The 23,425-nt window shown below is 38.5% G+C and overlaps 1 protein-coding gene across 1 annotated transcript; it reads right to left on the bottom strand.

Annotated features, from left to right (window-relative positions):
- Positions 1 to 15,734: 15,734 nt before the first annotated feature.
- nkx2-9 (NK2 homeobox 9) lies at positions 15,735 to 20,688 on the bottom strand. Its single transcript, XM_088354680.1, has 2 exons — positions 20,259 to 20,688; positions 15,735 to 16,526 (listed from the first exon to the last, which is right to left on the bottom strand). Exons 1-2 carry the CDS (start codon positions 20,467 to 20,469, stop codon positions 15,934 to 15,936), a joined length of 804 nt encoding a protein of 267 aa, XP_088210806.1. The 5' UTR covers positions 20,470 to 20,688; the 3' UTR covers positions 15,735 to 15,933.
- Between the last annotated feature and the right edge of the window lie 2,737 nt (positions 20,689 to 23,425).

Below are 23,425 nucleotides of genomic sequence, written 5' to 3'. Positions count from 1 at the left end.
AATTGGGCTCAGGAGTGTGGTGATTTGACACACCAATGCCCAGTTAAAACCACTGTTGGGGCCCTCTGGTCTATATCATTCTAAACACCTCATCTCATTAGCCGCTTATCCTCATTAGGGTCGCGGGGGGGCTGGAGCCCATCCCAGCCATCTCCGGGCAGTGGGCAGGGGACACCCTGAACTGGTTGCCAGCCAATCGTAGGGCACACAGGGACAGACAACTCATTCGCTCATTCACACCTATGGACAATTTGGACCGGCCAATTCACCTGAAATGCATGTTTTTGGAACGTGGGAGGAAACCGGAGTGCCCGGAGGAAACCCACGCAAGCACGGGGAGAACATACAAACTCCGCACAGGAAGTCTGGAGCTGGATTTGAACCCACGACAGGTTCCCATGACATGAACTGTGCCGCACAAGCGCTAACCACTGCGCCACCGTGCTGCCTCATTCTAAACACGATTTTTGAAATTTATTTGACCAAATTTCTCATTCCTACACATCATCCTACTCATCGCCCGCGGGCCATATGTAGCTCACCACATCATTTTGTGTGGCCTTGGAGACAATCCTGAGAAAAGCACAAGAGGAAAAAAAAAAGCTGCATCATGTCACACAATGACTTAGAGTTTTAAATATGTCCACTGGATGTCGCCAAAGTCAGGCACCATTACAAAGCACCAACTGGTGACTACCGTTAATTCACCAGAGAACATTGAGAAAGTCATCCCGATGTCATTTTACTTAAAAGTCCTGTAAGGAATATGGAACAGTGTTACTCTATGCTGCCACCTCCTGGCTTAAAACCATGATTTCAGCCTTAGTCAGCTTATTCATTATGTTTTTGTCAGTATGTTCATTTCTCAGACACATTCAAATAAAATGGCATTTGGAATGTAGTTAAAACAGGCCTTTCCTTACTTTCACCATTTTCATGCAACACTGACAAATGAAAAGAAACCTGAAGAGATGATCATGACGTCACTCTCCAGAACACTGTTCAGCCCCCGTTCCTCCAACCTTATGTGATATGCCCCGAACAGCTTTAATAAAAGTAAGATAAAAGCACGGCAATGATCTACTCCCCAAAGGAACATCTATATATCGAATATTTACATTAAACTTCTTAATCAAGGCGAGGGCTTCACAATACCACCCTGTGAACCGAAACTGGCTCCCGGGCCGTGAGTTTGAGACCCAAACAATTTTTCAACATCTTTCTTAGTTCTTTCTCCACTCGGAGTAAATTTAGTTTTGCCTTTTTTGACTTTTTGCTTTGTTTCATTTAGGGAAATTCTTTCTATTTGAAGTTGTAAATGCATCTGTTTTCCTTAAATGTGTTGTTTATATCATTTTGTTGCATTTTAGACACATTTCAAAAGTCCTATAAACTTTTGATAAAGTGCATTTTTCTAAGTGAGAAAAACCACAAAGAGTATTAATAATATGATTTGAATTTTATGTTTTTTGGTTAGGCTTTTTTTTTAATTTAAGAAAACAATTCAAAATATATGTTTACAACAAATTGAAGGAATTCTTCCTCTTTAACTTCTTCTTTTTATTCTTTTCATTATTTTTCTTCTTCTATACAAATAAACTTAACTTGACTTGACTTTTTCTTCTTCTTCTCCTTCCTCCTCTTCTTCTTCTACTTCTTCTTATATTTCTTATTTTTCTTCTTCTTCTTACTATTATAATAATAATAATAATAATTATTATTATTGTTGTTGCTGTTGTTATTATTATTCTCCTTCTTCTTCTTCTTCTTCTTCTTCTTCTTCTTATTGGTATTTCTGTAAATGTTTTTGTGTATATAATATCTATTGTTTACAGTTATAGGCCCAAAACAATGTTACATATTTTTTGCCGTTTTGTACCATATGAATCCCATTTTTGGGGGGGGAAATAAATTTTGTAGGGTGTTTAATAATGTAGGATGTGGTATTTTTTTAATCTATCCTTTTTTTCTTTTTTTTTTAGTTTTTCCATTGGGTCAAAGTATTCTGTAAATTAACACAATAAAAAAAAATCTAGCCAGCTCACAAAAATCAGGGCTCCAAATTGCTAATTAAGAAGCCAATTAGGTCAAAGTTACAGTGCATGAAGGTAGAAATACACGGGTTCCCCTGACGCTGTGTTCTAAATGCGGTATTTTGAAGTCAAGGTCGAAGTAGAACGAAGTTGAGTAAAGTCAGTAGAGTTTTTCGAGAACCGGCTTCTTCGGCTCGGCTCACTAAAAGGAACCGGCTCTTTCGGGTCCTAAACGGCTCTTCGGGTTGTTTTTGCTTCTTTCATCCCAACATGACCAAATACAATGTAAAATGATGCACAAAATAACTTAAAGGAAGGGGGAAAAGAGAACAAAAAAGAAAAAAATGCCAAAATGAAAACGTGTCAGGGATAGACATTATGAAAACTATTTAGTGGCTATATTTGCACAGATAAAATACATGTATATAGTTTAATACTACATGATGGCGGAAGCAAAGAACTCACGTCCTTCTTGGCTCAAATTAAATTATTGCTTTTATTTTGTTTCATTTGTAGTTGAATCATATTTTAGTTTCCATCATTTATTATAATTAATAAATTGTGTGTTCTATTTTCGTCTTGTTTTTACGTAATAAGGTCGCCCTCAGAACACTATTGTCTAAAAGAAATATGTATTTTTTTAATTTATTCAAACAATAATTTGTATTTGAATCATTTATAAAGTAATATTATTCATCACAAAATAATAAATAGTGTATTATGTTTTTTGTTCATTAAAAAATTAGTTATTTGCATTTAAAGGGACTGTGTGCATTGTTTGACCACTAGATGTCACTGTATTATGGAGTGCAACAGAAAATGAGTGCTGTAAAGCACAAGGAAAAATACAAATATTAGAGATGAAACTGACCAAAACGCATTATTTGACGGTACTTCTTATTTCCCCAAGCCTTTCACAATGTTTTTGGTTTTTGTGGGTACCCGTAGCAACAAGATGGCAGACAATTATCTTGGCTCCCTTAAGTGAGCCTGGTGCAATGCAAATTGAATAAACATTTCTCTACCCACGAGTATTTTAAAAAGGCCACATTTATATGATAGTTCATTGCTTATTATTCAACTCAGTATTTTTTTAACCGGCTGACTTTTTTGTACCACTAGAGGGCGTTAAATCATACATACTGTGCCTTTAAATCATTTAATTTTTATTATTACTTGTTTAATAAAACAAATACTATTTTTGCTACTTGTTATTTTTTTTATGAAACAAAAATGCAGCCCAAAATATAGTTTTTAATGATCCCTTTTATTTAAGTATTAAATTATTGTTTTTTCCAAGTGCTTTTCACGCAGACACTCGATCTTGGCTAAGAGAGGCGAGAACGCGCACGCGTGAGTTGCGTTCTCGGGCGTGCGCGTGCACGACGACGACTACTCCGAGACTTGAGAGGAGAAAAAAAACACTCGTGTGCTTTTATTATTTATACTTTCTTATCTTATTCATGGGCGGAATCAACCCGTTTGAGGGGGTGCTCAAGCACCCCCAAATTCAAGCCAAGCACCCCTATATATTTAAAAACAGGCTAGGCTTAAAAATAATGAAAAATGCTTGCTCAAGTATAAAAATAAATAAAACAAAAACAAAAATGTGAACACCGCATCGTCAGAAATACAGTATTCCACCCCTTTGAAATGGTTCGGTCCAGTTGATTCCTAACACCGCCCTCGTTCCTCACCCGCCCGGCAACGGTCACTTGCGGCATACTAGTGGAGTCTGTGGAGGCTCTGGTGTAATTACCGTGAGATTATGTAGTTACAGATGTCACGGTTGCCATGGTGCCCAATTGGTCCCGCCCGTGTGGCGCCAGCTGCAGCTTTTTGACGGATTGGCTCCCTGTCAGTATTTAAACTCTGTCCTGTCAGTCCCCTTTTGTCGGTCCGTCTGCGAATCTCTGTTTTTACACAGCAAGCCCTTTTTCGCCTGTCCCGTTTTTCCGCTCGTGTTTGTCTCCCGCTACGATCTGTTTTCATCTCGACCACGTCTGTTCTATCGTTCCGAATAACGATCAGTTTTTTATCTCGACCATGTCTACTCTCCTTTCCGGGCTTTCGACTTGTTTCCGATCCCGACCACGTTTTTGCTCTTCCATCCCGGCTACTGACCCTTTTTTTCCATTCCTGACACTGCCATCGCTCGCCACTGAAGTCCCACTTCCACGTTCAGAGCGACCTGCTTCCTGGTCCAGCAATCCCCGGATCATGGGCGCAACCCTTTCCCTTTCTTCTAATAAAACTTGTGAGAAACGTTACATGACTGGGTCCTTTTTCCGTTCTGGTCCTGACAACAGAAGCCCAAGAGTGCCACAATTCAATTTCTTAGAAAAGGAACCTTTAATTAATAAAAACGGCCCTAAAATGAACATTCAATTGATAAAAACGGCCTTTTGAAATAAAAAGCCTTTAGCAAGATATTTCAATTAAGTTTTCATCGCAATTGAATTTTAAATGTTTGATCACTTTTAGCGAAATTAAAAAAACGGTTTTTAATCAACCTACAATCGCCCCTGCTCCTATTTAGTTCATACGCAAACTGCTAGTAGTAGTGATTTGTTTACACAGAACAGTCAAATATAGAAATAATGAATTTAATTAAGATATAATTAAAGAATACACGTCCCAAAATGGTGACAATAACTTAAATATTCTCAAAACAGACCAAAGTGAAAAAGGAACGAACGCCCGTGACGTCACACCAAACTTCTCCACCACACCAGCTTGAGAATGGAAAGTCAGGAGAGTCATTTTGTGGTACTCTTGCGCCCTTTAGTGGTAAAAGATAGTTCTGCAGTCTTCAGTGCTGCCAAAGGGAGATGTTCTAGCGTCATCTAGTGGACTTGTTCTGTTATGCACCCATCTCGGATTAATTTTGATTTCATTTGCTAAAAAAAAAAACGTTACTTTTTGGGAATGCGATGAAGAAATGTGAAAGAATGGAATTGTTCCATTAAAGAAAACTAAATAGAAAATATAACATCTACCTTGAGACTTCTATTGGCATCTAAGGAAATGATTTATGCGAAAAACATGAAGTAAATGCTAAAAGCAGTTCTGCAAAAAAACAAACTAAGGGAAAAATACTAAGAAAATGGTTTTAGATACACAAAAAGCTAGGGTTTTCGTTTTAGTTTCATCAAAATTATACCCGTTATAATGCATCAAACATTTTAAATTGAACATATTTTTCTTAAAGGGACAGTGTATAACATTTACTGCCTCCCAGTGTACAAAAACTTTATTTCAGTAAAAACAAAACATTGATTTGAATACTAAGTAAAAATAGATTTCTGTATTTCTTTTACATAGTGGAATCCAAGCTTAGTTCGCAGCTATGTTTGTCTGCCGTCTTGCTGCTTGCCATCGTCAAATTTTACACACTGGGGCTTTAAAAGCAATCATGTCAACGCAACACTCTGGACCGACAAAAGCATCGAAAGACAGTGGAGATGCTTTCTATCGCCAACAAAAGTGGACTCCTAGACCGGCTTTTTCCCTACACTGCAAGGTTGTTTTGGTGTGTTTTTGTTTTTGTTTTTATTTGTTTAGTTTTTTGTTTGGTTTTTGCCCCCCCCCCTGTGTTTTTTGTTTGTTGTGTGTTCAAAAAAGGAAAAAAGCACACAAAAATATTAAGTTACGAAATAATTTATATATATATTCTCAAATTACACGCCGGGGCTTTAAAATTGTTTTCTTAAAGCCCTAGTGAGTAACATTTGACTTCTAGATGGCACTGTTGTCTTGTGTGAACGAAAACCAGCGCCACAGCAAGCAGCAAGATGTAAGACAAACATGGCGGCGACTACTAAAAATTATACATTTTTCGACCTATGTTTTTTTTCTTAATTAAAAATATCGTTGGTATGAATTCATGTATTTTTGCCTGATATTCAAATCAAAGTTTTTTTTTACCAGATTCAAATCAATCAAATACTACAGATTCTGCCCAAACACAATAAAATAAGTGTAAAATGGAAACAAGGTGTATCATTTGACCACTAGATGTTGCTGTATTTTTAGTGACACTGAAAACAAGTCCTAAAAAGCACAAGGAAGAACACAAACTACAAAAGAATCAAAGTGACCCCAAAATTTTTTTTCCCCTTTTTTTATGGCTAGCCTTTCTGAGGTTTTTGGGTATCCGTAGCAGCAAAATGGTGGATAATTATGTCACCTGCCTCTTGTGAGACTGTAAAAGAAATATCTTGAACTACAAGTATTTAATAACGAACATTTACATTATAGTTCAATTATTTTTGCGTGGTATTTAAATCAATGTGGTTTGCTTTTTTTAAACGAAGGACGTTTTCACACACTGTCCCTTTAAGGCAAAAGTACATGAACTCTTATTTACATACTTGAAGGTTAAGAAATCTGCCTTTTTTTTACATAACACAAGGCTCACTCAGTGGGAGCTGACATAATTGTCATTTTGACTTCTTGCTGCTACAGTAACCCCCCAAAAAAAGACCAAAATCTTGATAAATGCAGGGCAAAAAAGATCTTTGATCACTTTGAAACTCTTATTGAATACTTCCTTGTGCTTTTTTGCACGATAGTTTATTTAACCTGGGGAAACTCATGCAGACTGGACAACAATAGCATACACACTCTAATTGAAACTATTTTATTTTGAGCATAATAACATCGGGACAGATTTCTTCAATGTTCTCTGGTTGATCAATGGTAGTCAGCAAATAGAGCTACAGTTGCTTTGGCTGGCTTTGGTGACATCCAGTGGACATATTTAAAACTGCAATTCATAGTTTGACGTGATCAACGGATTTTTATCTTGTGCTTCTCTCAGCATTGTCTCGCAGGCCACAAAAAATGTGGCGTGCATTTAGCCCACGAGCCATTAGTTTGAAACATGTGTAAGGGAAAATATAGTTTGGATATAATTTTAATGTGCCTTCGTATGATTTTATCCTCAAAAGTACCTCAATGAAGCCAAAGATTATTTCCAGGTGTTGTTTGTATTGTCATCTTGTCACGTGCTTCACTTTAGTGCCGGGAAGTCTGGTCACAAGCCTGCCCCCCCTGATGAACTCCCGTGAATTTACAGTAACTCATTGTTCTTTAATGTTACAAACGTTTCCTTTTTCCTACGGTTCATTTATTGTGCTCGCACACCATCTAGCGACAAATATTATTTAGCTCTATGTGATTTTGTTTAAGCCAATCAGATACATTTTATGTATTTATGTGATCTTGTTTAAGCCAATCAGATGTTCTTTTATGTTACAAAAGTTTCACTTTTCCTACTGTTCATTTATTGTGCTCGCACGCCATCTAGCGACAAACATTGTATCGCTCAATGTGATTTTGTTTAAGCCAATCAGATCCATTTTATGTGTTCATGTGATCTTGTTTAAGCCAATCAGATCCATTTTATGTATTTATGTGATCTTTTTTAAGCCAATCAGTTGTTCTTTTAAGTTACAAAGTTTCACTTTTCCTATTGGTCATTTATTGTGCTCGCACGCCATCGAGCGACGAACATTATATCGCTCCATATGATTTTGTTTGAGCCAATCAGAACCCTTTTTTTTGTATTTGTGTGATCTTGTTTAAGCCGATCAGATGTTATTTTATGTTACAAAAGTTACACTTTTCCTACCGTTTATTTATTGTGCTAGCACGCCATCTAGCGACGAACATGATATCGCTCCATGTGATTTTGTTTAAGCCAATCAGATCCATTTCATGTATTCATGTGACCTTGTTTAAGAAAATCAGATGTTGTTTTTCTTACAAAAGTTTCACTTTTCTTACTGTTCAGTTATTGTGCTCGCACGCCATCTAGCGACGTACATTATAACACTCCATGTGATTTTGTTTGAGCCAATCAGATCCATTTTATGTATTCGTGTGATCTTGTTTAAGCCAATCAGATATTATTTTATGTTATGAAAGTTTCACTTTTCCTACTGTTTATTTATCGTGCTCGCACGCCGTCTAGCTAAGAACATTACATCGTTCCATGTGATTTCGTTTAAGCCAATCAGATCCATTTTATGTATTCATGGGATCTTGTTTAAGCCAATCAGTTGTTTTTTTTAAGTTACAAAAGTTTCACTTTTCCTACTGTTCATTTATTGTGCTCGCACGCCATCTAGCGACAAACATTGTATCGCTCAATGTGATTTTGTTTAAGCCAATCAGATCCATTTTATGTGTTCATGTGATCTTGTTTAAGCCAATCAGATCCATTTTATGTATTTATGTGATCTTTTTTAAGCCAATCAGTTGTTCTTTTAAGTTACAAAGTTTCACTTTTCCTATTGGTCATTTATTGTGCTCGCACGCCATCGAGCGACGAACATTATATCGCTCCATATGATTTTGTTTGAGCCAATCAGAACCCTTTTTTTTGTATTTGTGTGATCTTGTTTAAGCCGATCAGATGTTATTTTATGTTACAAAAGTTACACTTTTCCTACCGTTTATTTATTGTGCTAGCACGCCATCTAGCGACGAACATGATATCGCTCCATGTGATTTTGTTTAAGCCAATCAGATCCATTTCATGTATTCATGTGACCTTGTTTAAGAAAATCAGATGTTGTTTTTCTTACAAAAGTTTCACTTTTCCTACTGTTCATTTATTGTGCTCGCACGCCATCTCGCTATGAACATTGTATCACTCCATGTGATTTTGTTTAAGCCAATCAGATACATTTTATGTATTTATGTGATCTTGTTTAAGCTGATCAGATGTTCTTTTATGTTACAAAGGTTTCACTTTTCTTACTGTTCAGTTATTGTGCTCGCACGCCATCTAGCGACGTACATTATAACACTCCATGTGATTTTGTTTGAGCCAATCAGATCCATTTTATGTATTCGTGTGATCTTGTTTAAGCCAATCAGATATTATTTTATGTTATGAAAGTTTCACTTTTCCTACTGTTTATTTATTGTGCTCGCACGCCGCCTAGCGACGAACATTACATCGTTCCATGTGATTTCGTTTAAGCCAATCAGATCCATTTTATGTATTCATGGGATCTTGTTTAAGCCAATCAGTTCTTTTAAGTTACAAAAGTTTCACTTTTCTTACTGTTCAGTTATTGTGCTCGCACGCCATCTAGCGACGAACATTATAACACTCCATGTGATTTTGTTTAAGCCAATCAGATCCATTTTATGTATTCATGTGATCTTGTTTAAGCCAATCAGATGTGTTGTTTTACACCTGTGTTTTTAATGAACGGGCCTGTAGTTATCCAATGTTGGTCTTTCCTCTCTGAGCTAATCTTGGAAGCAGATCTATGGGAAAGCTCAGGTGGGATGTGCATCAGATGAAAGGACTACACAAAATCAAGAGTGTGTTTCTTTATTTACTGTTATACGATCTCAAGTTTTAACCTTGACAACATGTGTAAGGTATTTTTGGATTTTTTTTTTCAAACTACCCCTCAAGTATAGTTTAGCCTGTACAGTAATCCTTTGCTTTTGCTAATAGTGTTTTCTGCATTCTGATTGGCTAAAAAGTCACTCCGCCCATTTTCTGCCTGTGTCTGCATGTGAATCACTGACATTGCCATCTAAGTTGTACACACACGTAAACAGTTTGGTGAACCTACTTCACGCATGCAAACATCTTTTTCAATTTTAAGTTTCCTAAAGGGACAGTGTGTAGTATTTAGCTTTTTGTAGTACAAAAAAATAATTTATTAAAAAAAAACATTGATTTAAATACTAGGTAGAAATAAATGAAATATTACACCAATTATATTTTTTAATGAAAAAAAAATCATAGGTCATGAAATTTGTATTTTTTTCACATGGTGAAATCCACACTTAGGTCGCCGCCATGTTTGTCTGCTGTTTTGTTGTGGCACTGGTTTCTGTTCCCATTAGACAACAGGGGCATCTATGTCAGGACCAGAACGGAGACAGGACCCAATTGCGTTACGTTTCTCACAAGTTTCATTAGAGGAAAGAGAAAGGGCTGCGCCCACGATCCGGTGTTTGCTGGACGCGGGAAACAAGTCACTCTTGTACTCGGATGGTGCTCCAAACGCAGAAGTGGAACTTCTGTAGCGAGTGGTGGCGGTGTCTGGGACGGAAAAAACGGGTCGGTAGCCGGGACTGGGAGAGAAAGGCGTGGTGGGGGTTTGAAGCGAGTCGTAAGCCAGAATAGGAGAGAAGATGTGGACGGGGACAAAAAGAGGTCGTAAGCCAGGACGGAAGAGCAGACGTAGTCAGGATCAAAACGGGTCGAAGCCGGTGACAGACGGGAGCAAAAACGGGACAGGTGGAAGTCAGGGTTGAAAAAGGCTTGCCTAGTGTTCACTGAGGTTTGCAGACAGACTGACAGGACTGGGTTCGAGTACTGACAGGGAGCCAATCAGAACCCGTGGCAGTTGGCGCCAAAGGAGCGCGCACAGCTGAGTCACATCAGTAATCATGACAATCTTTTGGTCGAATATTACACTGGGGCTTTAAAAGCCATCATGTCAACAAAACACTTTGGACTGACAAAAGCTTCAAAAGGCAGAGGAAGATGCTTTCTATCCCCAACAAATGTGGACTGCTCAAACTGGCTAAACTTGCTCTGAAGCTGCATGTGTCTCTTTGGTGCTCCCTGGCACTTTTAAAAAAAATGTTTGATTATGGAAAAGGAGATGGTTTCAGTAGAAGAAGACAATCATTCCTAATGTCTTCCTGTGAATACAGATATATAGAGTACGTCTCACCTTACATATAAGGCTTTTTATTGGGTTTTTCATTTTTTTTGAAGCTCCAAACATTATTTTCTGTAGCTCTTGAAGGAAACCGGCATTTAAATCGATAATAAACTAGGCCTGGTTATCCGTTTCCAAACGAGACCCGATATGATCACACCACCCCCCTCAGACAATTCCTGGGAGCATCTGGAAGACACCAATGGCAACCCCTCAAAGCTTGTCTTTGTCCGCCCCCCCGCCTCCCATTGTGCCCCCGACGCTCATAAATTTGTCGCAGGGGCTGATTAAACACGAGAATTGAAACACTAAACATTTTGTCTCGCTCCCTCGCGGACGGAGGGGCTTCGGGGGGCCACAATGATCCATTGAGGATTAGGGGGGTGGGGAGGCGGGTCAAAAAGCCCCTCCTCCATATGTGTTGCAAGGTGGCCACAAAGGACCAGGTGACAGGGACGATCGGCTTTGGGGGTCACAGGACGAGCAAACAACATTATCGGGGGCGGGAAAACACGAGACCACCCGCCCGTCCGAGACCCCCACCCGGCATTAACACCCACATGATCTTAAACGCTCATTAAATGGGGTGACAAAAAAGGAGTTTTGGGGCGCCTGGGGACGAAAATGACGCTTAATCTACTTAATCTCGCCTCTCATTGGCTCACGAGTAATTTAAAGCGTTTTAAATGACATAAAAATCGCAACTTTTTCTTCAGCCTTCGTTATGTAAACAATGTTTTCTCATCCTTGGCTTTCTGGCACATAGCATTCGGGATGAGCGAGTATCAGTCTTAATGCCTTTTCTAAGGTATCGTTGGGTAGACAATACCAGTATTGGTTACCTTGTAGTTGCTATTTCATAATCTGAAACCTGAAATTAAAGGAATGGAAAATCCCCATCCGATTAATGGATAATTCATTAAAAATGCAATGTTGTTTATTTCAAAATATAATTTTTTTGCAGAGGGATGAAATTTATGAAACGATAGTATCAGTATGTGGTATCTGTATCGATGAATGCTCAATTTTGGTATCAGAATCAGTGCCAATACCAGTTTTTTTTAAACCAGCAATGGTTCTCTGACTTCCAAATAGCTTCTCATTTGGAATGAACGAGTATCGATAATTGTTTCAATTTTTACGGTATCGACGGGTAGATGATACCAGTATTGGTTACCTTGCAGTTGCTATTTCACAATCTAGAACCTGAATTTAAAGGAATTGTCCTGATTACTGATGTGACTTAGCTGTGCTCGCTCATTTGGCACAACCGCCGCGGGTTCTGATTGGCTCCCTGTCACTATTTGAACCCAGTCCTGTCTATCCCCTGTTTTCAGTCCGTCTGCTAACCCCAGTGAATACTAGGCAAGCCCTGACTCCCACCTGTCCTGTTTTTGCTCCCGTCTGTCTTCGGCTACGACCTGATTTGATCCTGACTACGTCTATTCTCCCGTTCTGGCTTACGATTCGTTTCCGACCTCGACCAACCCTTGCTCTCCCAGTCCCGGCTACCGACCAGTTTTTCCGTCCCTGACACCGCCATCGCTCGCTACGGAAGATCCACTTCCGTGTTCGGATCACAATCCGAGTACGCAAGCGACTTCCTTCCCGCGTCCAGTGAGCATCGGATCATGGGCGCTGCCCTTCCTCTTTCTTTCAATAAAATTGTGAGAAAACGTAAGGCATTTGGGTCTACCTTGTGTACTGGTCGTGACAGGAATGGCAAATTCCCTTTCGATGAATGGATAATTAATTAAAAGCACAATTTTACAATTTACGGGATTTAATTACAAATATAATTTTTTTGCAAAGGGAAGGGAATTTTGTGAAACAATAGTATCAGTACGTGGTATCTGTATCGATGAATGCTCAAACGTATTTGGTATCGGAATCTGTGCCAATACCTGTTTTTTTGTAACCAGTATTGGTTCTCTGACTTTCAAATAGCTTCTCATTTGGAATGAACGAGTATCGATAACTGTTCAATTTTCTGGTATCATAGCGCTTTTCAAGTCAGTGAAGACCAATGTGCTTCACACTTACTCATTCACACAAATACTCACACACCAATAGCGTGTCAGTCATACAAGGCGCCTACCTTCTTATTGGGGGCATTAGGGATTCAGTGTCTTGCCCAAGAACACTTCGGCATATAACACGGAGAAGCCGGGAATCGAACCTATGATCTCTTGATCCCAAGATGAGTGCTCTACATCCTGATCTAATGCCGCAGACCATTTACCATTTATCCGGCTCGCCTCAGAACAAAAAGTCTGGATCCGGCCCCGGAGACAAATTCAGTTGGACATCCCTGCCTGCTTCAGGACTATAAAATTGAAAGCCTCCAAACATGCGTCAGTACCCCTACCCAAAATATTGACTTTAACCATTTTTAGAATTCAATATATTATATAATGTATGTAACAAAAGTGAGTACACGCCTCACATTTCTGCAGAGATTTCATTGTAAAGTATGATTGAAGAAGCATCGCTTTGACACGATGAAAGGTAGTCTAGGTAAAGCTTATATAACAGGCTAAATGTATTTCCCTCTTCAAAAAACTATAGCCATTAGTAGCTAAACCCCTGGTAAAAAAAAGTGAGTACACCCTTAAGTAACAGTTCCTGAAGTGCAATATTTTGCATGGCCACCATGATTTTGAAGACCCACTTTAATCCTACTGGCAGTGGATTTAACCAGAGCCTTACAAATTGCCACTCGAATGCTCTTCCACACCTCCATGACATCACGACAGTGGTGGGGGATAATTGAGATCTTGTGCTTCTCCACCATCCGCTTGAGAATGCCCCAAAGATGTTCAATTGGGTTTAGATCTGAAGACATGTTGGGTCAGTCCATCCCCTTTAACCTTAACCCCTTTAGACAAGCCTTGGTCATCTTAGAGGTGTATTTGGGGTCATTGTCAGGATGGAACATTGTCCTGCAACTCATTTTCTGGAGGGAAGGTATCATTCCTTGCGCCAATATTTCACACTACATGCTTGAGTTCATGATATCCTCAATGAATTGCAGCCCCAAACCATGACATTCCCAACACAATGCTTGACATTAGGCACAAGATAAACACGTTTGTACTCCTCACCTGGTTGCTGCCACACATGCTTCACACCATCTGAGCACAATAAATTCATCTTTGTCTCATCAGACCGAAGGATGTCTTTCCAGTAAGCCATGGCCTTTGTTGACAGACTTCTTTTCGTTGTGTCAAAGCGATGTTTCTTCATTGACGTTATATTAAACCTTAGAATGAAATCCCTGCAAAAAATGTGAGGGGTGCACTCACTTTTGTGGAATACTGTATTACATTTTTGAAATCGCATTATTTTAAAGCACAGATGAGAAAATTAATTGAAAGGTTTTGTAGGATATCCTTCTTTTAAAGGTTTTTAGGGTTTTTAATACTCAAATTTGATCAGATTGTGTTTATTTCAGAATATTATGTCATGGAAGGTATTTTAGTTGTTGACATTGTCACACAGTGTTTGTATTTTCGTGACGTTGCTCATTTTTTTTCGGTTTGATTCTTTTGACTTTTTGCACTGAAACAACGTTTATAGAAATATTTTTTACACTGTTAACGTTTGCTTTATACTCATTTAATTAGCAATACAAGCTTTTTAGTGCCTAAAACCTCTGTGTTCAGAGGGGAGGGGTTAGATATTCAATGATCATGACATAGCCTAGATGGTAAGGCGCCCGCTTTGAGACTGGGAGGTCAGTGGTTCGCGCCCCGGCCGAGTCATTCCTAAGACTTAAAAAGTGGTCGGCGGCGCCCTCTGTTGGCTGCGGCTGCATCGGCTCGCTACAACGGGTCAGGTGCAATCGACATTTCGTTCTGTGTATATTGTTACACAGAATGACAATACAAGGAAATTATTATTATTATTATTATTATTTCTAAGCAAAAAAGTATCGGCATCAATCGATAACTGCATGTTATCGATTGATGCTACCCCTGTTATTACTTGTTCCAGGTATTGCCCATCTCTATTAAAAGTTTGTGTGGGGTGCCTCGATTTATTGTCAGAACCCACACAGACGGAGGACCCAGACGCGTAACGTTTTCACACAAGCTTTATTTTTCGGAAATGCAGCATTCATGCGCGTGAACACAAAAGTCTGGGATGCGGTGATCACTGGGCGGAAGAATAGAGACAGACAAGTCAAAGGCAGACCAGATCAAGGCCGGACAGAACAGATCGTATCGATCGTACAGGACACATGGGTAGATGCCGGACAGGACAGACGGGATCGATACCGGATACTGGAGCAAGATACCGGACCAGAGGAGACAGACGGGATCAATATCGGATACTGGAGGCTGGTGCAAGATATCAGGTAGGAAGGGGACGGATGAGATCAATATTGGATATTTTAGACTGGAACAAGATACTGGACAGGAGGAGGCAGACAGGATCGATACCGGATACTGGAGCAAGACACCGGACAGGACGAGACAGGTGGGATCGATACCGGACACTGGATTCACGAGCAGGACACTGGACAGAGTCAAAAGACAAGTCTTGCAAGTGCAGAGGTTCGTTAACGGACAGACAAGGAGTGAATGAGAGCCCTGAGTTTAAATAGGAGGGAAGCCAATCAGGCAACGAGCCGCAGCTGGCGTCAAACGGGCGGGGCCAATTTATAATGAAATAATTCCAGAATAAATTCACTCGGACGAGTTAGCCATTTTGCACATATGCACATGTTATGTATCATTATATATTTATTTCTTTTATTTTTTTATTTTGTTTAGGCGTTTTGATGTTTACCTTTTTAATCTGTTTTACCTGAACTGAAAGAAGCCCCCCAATGTTATTATATTTGTATAGTAAAATAAAGGCCATTCAAACTCTAATTCTAATTCCAGTTGCCATTTTTTCTTAAAAAACACCACACTGCAAATACATCTATAAAAACATTTTTATTCATGCGTTTCTTTACGAAAGAAACGATAAAACCCTCTCAACATTCAGTCATTTGCTGCAACAATACTGCATAATACATATCAGTGGTAGATATTTCCTAATAACCTACCAGCTACTACAATTTGAAAAACTGTCAAGAGAAGAAAAAAAATCACAAGAAAATGTGCAAACCTTTATTTCATTCTAAAAAATATGTTTAAGTTGCATTGGGGGGAGTTGCGCACGCATACAAATTGTAAACGTCACTTGAACGAGGCCAAATGGAGCGGGTCACCCCACAAATCTTTCCAGGCGAGCCTGGAGCCTGCCGGGCTGTCCAACAAGTGCTGGTGGCGGTAAGGCTGCAGGGGTGCGGGAGCCTGGATGCCCGGGAGTGCATGGTAAGCCGGGTACTCGGCCAGGGGTAAACGGAGCGTCCTTGGGTGCATATGCCCGGAGGTGTCCATCAGACAAGCGGCGTGGAAAGGCTTCCCGTCGGCGAGGAGGAGCGGCATGACCAACCTGCGCAACAGCGGGGGGTGCAGCATTTCCTGGGGGTGCAGCATTTCCTGGGGGTCCTCTGACCCCAGGCCCCGCTTCATTTTGTAGCGGTGGTTCTGGAACCAGATTTTCACCTGCGTGGGCGTCAAACTGAGCAGGCGTGCCAGTTGTTCGCGTTCGGGGCCAGAGAGATAGCGCTGCTGGCGGAAACGGCGCTCTAGCGCCACCGTCTGCGCCTTGGAGAACAGGACCCTGCGCTTTTTGCTCTTGGCGGTTGTTGCGCATGCGTGCTCGGGCGGTTCATCCTGTCTGGTGGAGTCAGGAGACGCATTTAGGCTGCTGGTTTCGTCCCAGGCTGAGGGGAGAGATAGAAATTTTTTTTTTAGTCTTAGTTTTGATTGAGTTTTTAATAATAATCCATACAAAAAAAAAAAAAAAAAAAATCCCACCCCTAACCAACCCAAAACATCCAGGCAAAATGGCAATTCAATACAGAGGTAATTTATTAACCCTGAAGAACCACACAGATCCTAATTTTCCAAGGAAGAAAATGGTCTTGGGTTCTTTTGGGTTAAGCCCAACTACGACCCAGGCTTCCATCAGGTCCCTTTCCTCACATGGTTAGTCTGTGCCTTGCAATCATCATATTTTATTTATATTAATATTCATTTTGTTTTTATTGTATTTTACCATCACGTGTGTCTGTATAATAGGTGTTTTGGGTTGTTGGGTGGGGGAAAAGGAACGGGGTATTATTGTTTTTTTATACACTGACTGTGTTAACACAGCACTTTTGAGAGGCAAGGTGTTGCCTGATAAGTGCTTTTCAAATAAATTCTAATTTATTTCATTTTAAAATGTCTTTCAGATCGGGACGGGCTTCTGTTTCGCTGCCTTTTTAAAAAAATCAATTTATCCACCCTTCATTGTTCTTGCTTGTCTCTCTGCCCCCCCCCCCCCCCCCCCCCCCCCCCCTATCTCACTTGAAGTGCCACGGTGGATTCTTAAGGTCGTACTACTGCTGCGGTTTGGAACAAGGACCAACACACTCGGACACTGTCTTTCCCCAGGACCATCAACCTTCTAAAACGCGCAAAACTGAAAAGAAAAGGATGTTCTTTCGTGACTTTGATCCCCAAATAAGCGATATCTAGTGGTCATATCAAACACACTGTCAGGGTTGGATTACTTTCAATTACTTTTGGATTACTCCAATACCAAATACGCTAATAAAAGACAAAAGAAACTAAATATGAATACAAATGCTAAATTTTGTGCAGACTTGGGGAGTAACAGAATACATGGAACGGCAAAAATGATGTTGGCAAGCTGTTTGGATTTATTTTCATTTTGTTTCTTTCGCATTTTATGTTCGTTTTGCCGGACATCAAAGAGATCAAAGCCAGGAGAGAAAGCTTACCACGTGTTGTGAGTCATCATTTTATTCATATTTAATTTATTTTGTCTTTTATTAGCATATTTGGTATTGGAGTAATCCAAAAGTAATTGAAAGTAATCAAGTTAAAGTAACCCTACCCAACCCTGCACACTGTCCATTGAATGCTTAATTAGTTGCATTTTCAACTATATCTAAAATGCTTCACTTCAATAGTAGTCTTCAAGATAATAAAATATCTCATAAATTGGAAAAAAAAACTGAAAACAAATGAAAATATGGAACTTATATAAGATTTTTTGTTGTTGCTGATAAATTTTAGATAGATAGATATTTTATTGCACTGTTTAAGCACTACTTTCTAATATTTTAGCCTTTTATCATATTTTCTCTTTAAAGTCTCTATTACACGTTAACCCTGAAACGCCATGTCTAATCTCGTTGTTTATAATGTTTCACAAAGTTGGCAATTCTATTCACTTAAATGCAATGTGGAAAAAGGAAAGTAATATACTTCTGGTTGGGATAAAACATTTTTAATATGATTTCTCTTTTATGTCTTACTCATGTTTATCTTGGAGTGCCACGTCTAATCTCGTGGTAGACAATGTTCACTAAAATGTTATCATGACTATAAAAAAAATCTAATTCTGTCATTTTATAACTGTCCCTTTAGCTCACTAACTCAGACCAGTCTAGCACCACTTTGTTAATATTCCCTAATTATCGTACCATTTTTTTCTTATATCATATTTTTTCCCCTTTAAATGTTTATGTTTATCCTAGAGTGCCACGTCTAATCTCGCTGTACACAATGTTCACTACGTTATTATCAATGAAAATAAAGAAAAGTCTAATGAAATAATAATAAAGAGCGTGTTTCTAACGAATCCCAAATCATTTTGCTCATATTGATTGAATGTAAACAACTAAAAACATCTATAATATTAAATTACACTAATATCTAAAGAAAATACTAACTTAGCGATTATAAACAAAATATATACATTAAAAAGATAAACAGACCAGGAAAGTATTGAAATCAAGACAAATAAGCATTTATTTTTTAAACCAGCTCGTTATGCAAATACATTGTTTAATGAAAAATACACAGAAAAATACAAATCTAGAGTATATTATGCCTATTTGATTCTTTAAAATAAAAAAACAAATAAAAATAAATAAAAATACGGGACTGGCTGGCAACCAGTTGAGGGTGTCCCCTGCCCACTGCCCAAAGATAGCTGGGTTGGGCTCCAGCACCCCTGCGACCCTACTGAGGATAAGTAGTGCAGATAATGGACAGATGGATGAAAAATTCGGATTTTTAAATAAAATATAGGATACAAATACAACGCAAATGTTAAAAAATAGAATCATTTGTAGACACAAGCCATTTTAGGCCAACATATATCCATCTATTTTATATTTCATCTTGAAGACATACACGCAACGATTAAAAGAAACACAAACATTAAGGCGTCCTTGAACAGTAAATCAAAGATATCAAAGTTCAAAGACAACGATGATGTGTTTTTTTGTTTTTATTCCAAAGCTATTATGAAAGAGAAATGACTTAAAAGCAGAATAAACGAACGCTATTACGGATGATTTAATAATGATATAATAATGTTGCTGTGTTGTATTGAAATAACATCACACAGTACTTACGATGGCTATGATTACTCCGTATTGTTATTGTTATTAAAAGTAGAGAAACAGACGTACGTTTATTGACCCGCATTTTCACATCATATTATTTTTAAGAAACGATTTTTTTACTACGATCAACCCTCCTGTTATTTTTGGGTCGAAATGACCCGCTACTGTGTTGTTAAAACACAAGAAAAATCTCTAAATTACCATACATATAAATAAATGACTTTAAATTTCAAGTCCTTTTCTAGATTGGACCTAACAAGACATGAATAGATAAATAAATTGCTTCTATTGTTATTATACAAGTATAACGAAATTAGCGGACTTCTTATAGATAAATAAATTGCTTCTGTTGTTATTATACAAGTGTAACGAAATTAGCGCGAGTAAAACAAATTAAATTGTAAAAATATCCAAATAATATAAAACAAAGTTGAAAACAATATCTGAATGATATATAATGAGTAAATGTTGTTTTTCTCCACATTTCTGTGTAAGAAAATTGACAACAACGTAGTAAATATTGTATGCAACGAGATTAGACCGTGCACTCCGGGGTAAATGTAAAAAAAGACTTTAAAGAGAAAAAAATATAAAGGACTATCAGGCTAAAATATAGAAAATACATATTTCTATAACATAGTTCTAGAGACGGGCTTAAGTTCGAATAATAGTGCAATGAAACAAGTAATAGTGCATCGTAAGAATAGTGGAAGAAGCCATATAACATTGAGCAACAAAAACCCTAAAATATGTCGTAGGGTATATAGTTTCACAGTTTTTGTGCAATAATATTTAGCATCAACAAAAAGATATGTGTTTCACAATTTTGTGCGCTCGTTTAGGCAGGTGATGCCCCCCATGGATGAATAAGTACAAAGATATCCTTTAGAGTGGGGAGAATAGGAGGGTTAAGGCTAAATTAATTGAAGTATCATGTGGTTTTATGAACCTTTTACATTTTAAATATTGGAAAAAAAAATGTAATTGTTTTGATATATATTAAATATTCCTTTCAGATAAATCACTCACACGTGCAGGAGTTTGGGTCAGGCTCTAGCATCCACGAAGAAGAAGAGGACGAGGATGAAGATGAGGAGGATGTAGCGCAAATTGAGGTAAAAGAGGAGACGCGGGCAAGGGGCGCAGATGGCGACACGGACGCCAGAGAAACTTGCGTATTCCGTTCAGGAAGATCCAAGATTCTCTGAACAGAAAAACTAAACTTGATGGGCGAAGCCATTTGCGCGCGCACACCCCACCCAAAAAAACAAAGTAGCTCCACAAGGAGTTGTTTGCTCGCGATAAATAAATAATTAGGGATTTGCACCAAGTCCACTTGACGGCTTCGCTCAACACTGTTTACACAAACACAAGCGAGCTTATATATACGCCCCCCCCCCCTCCTTTTTTTCTGGCGTGTGAATTTCACTTGTCGCGAGAGATATTGACGAATGGGAAGCCACAAGTCATCATTAGACGTCCAAACACGTCACCTTAATTGTAGCTGCCATCAATCACCTTCTTGGGTGGCGAGTGACATCAACACAAAAAAACGCCCCTTCCTCCCACACATTTGCACCCCTAAAACGTGTTAAGCATACATACAAAGTGAGCAATTAACCCACGCGCAACCGAAATCCACGTGGTTGAGGACGCGTAAATGACGCGCGTCACGAGATTTTTCGCGAAGCGATTCTCACGTCGTTCCTTTCAAGCGCCTGTTGCGTAAACGATGTTGAAAGGAAACCTTTATAAGAAGGTTTATTTGGGTGCCTTCTTTTTAAATTGCGACATCATAATGCGATTTTTTTTCAAGCGAGGGACCTTTTTGCTTGGCTATGACTTTTTAACTCTTGAATCAATCTCTAGAAAAACGGAGGGGTCAGTAGCGATGCTATTATAAGTTTAAAATAGCATATGTTTCTTTTCTGAATTTCTTTTTTTTTTAAATATCAACTTATCATGTTATTACTGTGTTATTACTATGTTATTACCGGGTTTTAACAATGGGAAGTATTTTCAAAATAGGTTCATTTAACCTCTAAAACTAAACCTTATTTAAAGGTGAGAGGTTATTTTTGTTACTAATTATTTTGAAGGACTATCAGTTTGAGATGCATTTGTAAAACCTTTTACTTCATTGCTGCATATTTATCATGATATTCTTTTTTTTATATATCTTATTTTTCCCTTTTAAGTCTTTTTTACTTGTTCATCCAGGAGTGCCGCGTCTGATCTCGTTGTTCATGATGTTGTTACAAAGACAATTCTAAAATATCAAGTTATCATAGTGTTATTATGTTGTTACTATGTTATTACTGTGTAATAAGTCAAGTCATGTTCAAGAAGACGTCTCAAAGGGCAATACAGACTATTATGACACGATCCCCTGATCTAAAACCTACATGAGGGCAAGGAAAAACTCACAAACCTCAGCATGAGAAATTAACAAACCTTTAGAGGGGGCTGCACATGAGGTAATCCTCGTTCCGGGATGACACAGGCATTGTCAGTATGAAATCTAGGTAATTCATAAACTATGGAATATGAGTGTGTTTTAAGCCTAGATTTAAACAGTTACACTGAGGTTGCGGATCGAATCTCAAAGAGTAGAGCATTCCACTGCACCTGGGACCCGGATGGAGATCGCTCTTAAACCTGTGGATTTCTTCTTGGCTCTTGGGATCACTAGTAGACCAGCATCTTCTAAGAAAAAATTCAAAATTCAGATTTCTTTCTCCTGGTTATTATTTATATAAGTTAGTTCAAAATAGGCTTAATGAAACTCCATAATTAAACAAAATTTTTGAAACTGAGAACTATTTTTTGTTTGCACCGATTAGCATAAAGGGCGACCAGTTTGTTATGCGTTTCTTAAATGTTTTGTTTTTACTATGTTATTACCATATTATTACCAGGTTATACTTATCATTAATAAAGATTAAATAGGCTCAGTCAACCCCTAAACCAGGGGCGTCAAACTTATTTTAACTCGGGGGCCACACGATAGAACAAACATTCTGTCGGGGGGCGGACTAGTAGATCAAAGAGATAAAGAAATAAGAGAAAGAGGGAGGGAAAATGAGAGAGGGCGGGATAAAGGAAGAAAGAGGGAGAGAGCGTGTGAGACAAAAGAGATAAAAAGTGAAGTTGTGAGAGAGGGGGAAAAGAAAGGGAGAGGAAGAAAGAAATCCAAAGAGAAATAGAAAGACAGAAGGAGAGAAAAGAGAGCGCGAAGGGTATGAAGAGAGAAAGAGAAAAGCGAGAAAAGGAAATAAGGAAGTTAGAGCAAAAGACGTTAAAAGACACAGATAGGGAAAGAGACAAACAGCAACAAAGGAAGAGAAAAAAAGAGACACAAAGAGTGAAATAGACAGAGTGGGAGAAAATGGGTGGGAAATAAAGAGAGAGAGAGAGAGAGAAAGAGAGAGAGAGAGAGAGAGAGAGAGAGAGAGAAATACATACAAGTACAGTGTCTGCAGCTTGTTTTTCTCTTGCGCTTCTCTGAGTGTTGTCTCGCAGGCCAGATTCAATCCCTTAGCGGGCCTGATCTGGCCCGCGGTCCGCCTGTTTGACACCTGTGCCCTAATGCATCTGCCTTGTATAAAGGCACTCAGTGATACATAAATTGTAGTCAAATTTTAAAAATAATTCGGGAAAAAATTATTATGTATTTAACGTTACACAGTAAAATTACCAGGACAGGCGAGAGGAGTTCTTCTTCCAAGGGGGTGCTCGGTAGATAATAATTAAGAAGCCCCGCTTTAGGTAGGTTTGAAAGTGCATTCTTTAAGTGGTAGATTAACACTAATGGTCCTTAATACAATTGTTACATTAAGACTGCTTATGTTACTGTGTACTGATAATGTCAATTATTTCTAATGCTAAAGGTAGATATCGAACTTCTTAGAAAATCACAATGATCCTTAGCTCATTTGCTATTTTTAGAACTGGTCGGCGGACTACTCAAGTGTTTTTTGTTCTTCTTAAAACAATATATTCAATCATGTATTTTTTTTAAATTGTTTTATATTTTTTGTCAAATTGTTGACTATATTATTAGCTATTTTTGTTTGCTTTTACTTTAATGAATTTGGTTCATTATAAGAAAGCAAAATAAAATAAAAATCAAAGTGTCCTTTATATCCTTTATTGTCTTTAATGATTCCTAGAAGAAGAGCTTTGGACACCTTTGG

This window comes from Urocampus carinirostris, chromosome 15, assembly GCF_059441175.1.
Source record: "Urocampus carinirostris isolate Australia breed hairy pipefish chromosome 15, RoL_Ucar_1.0, whole genome shotgun sequence".
NCBI lineage: Eukaryota > Metazoa > Chordata > Actinopteri > Syngnathiformes > Syngnathidae > Urocampus > Urocampus carinirostris.
This window is presented reverse-complemented; position numbering and strand designations above follow the sequence as displayed.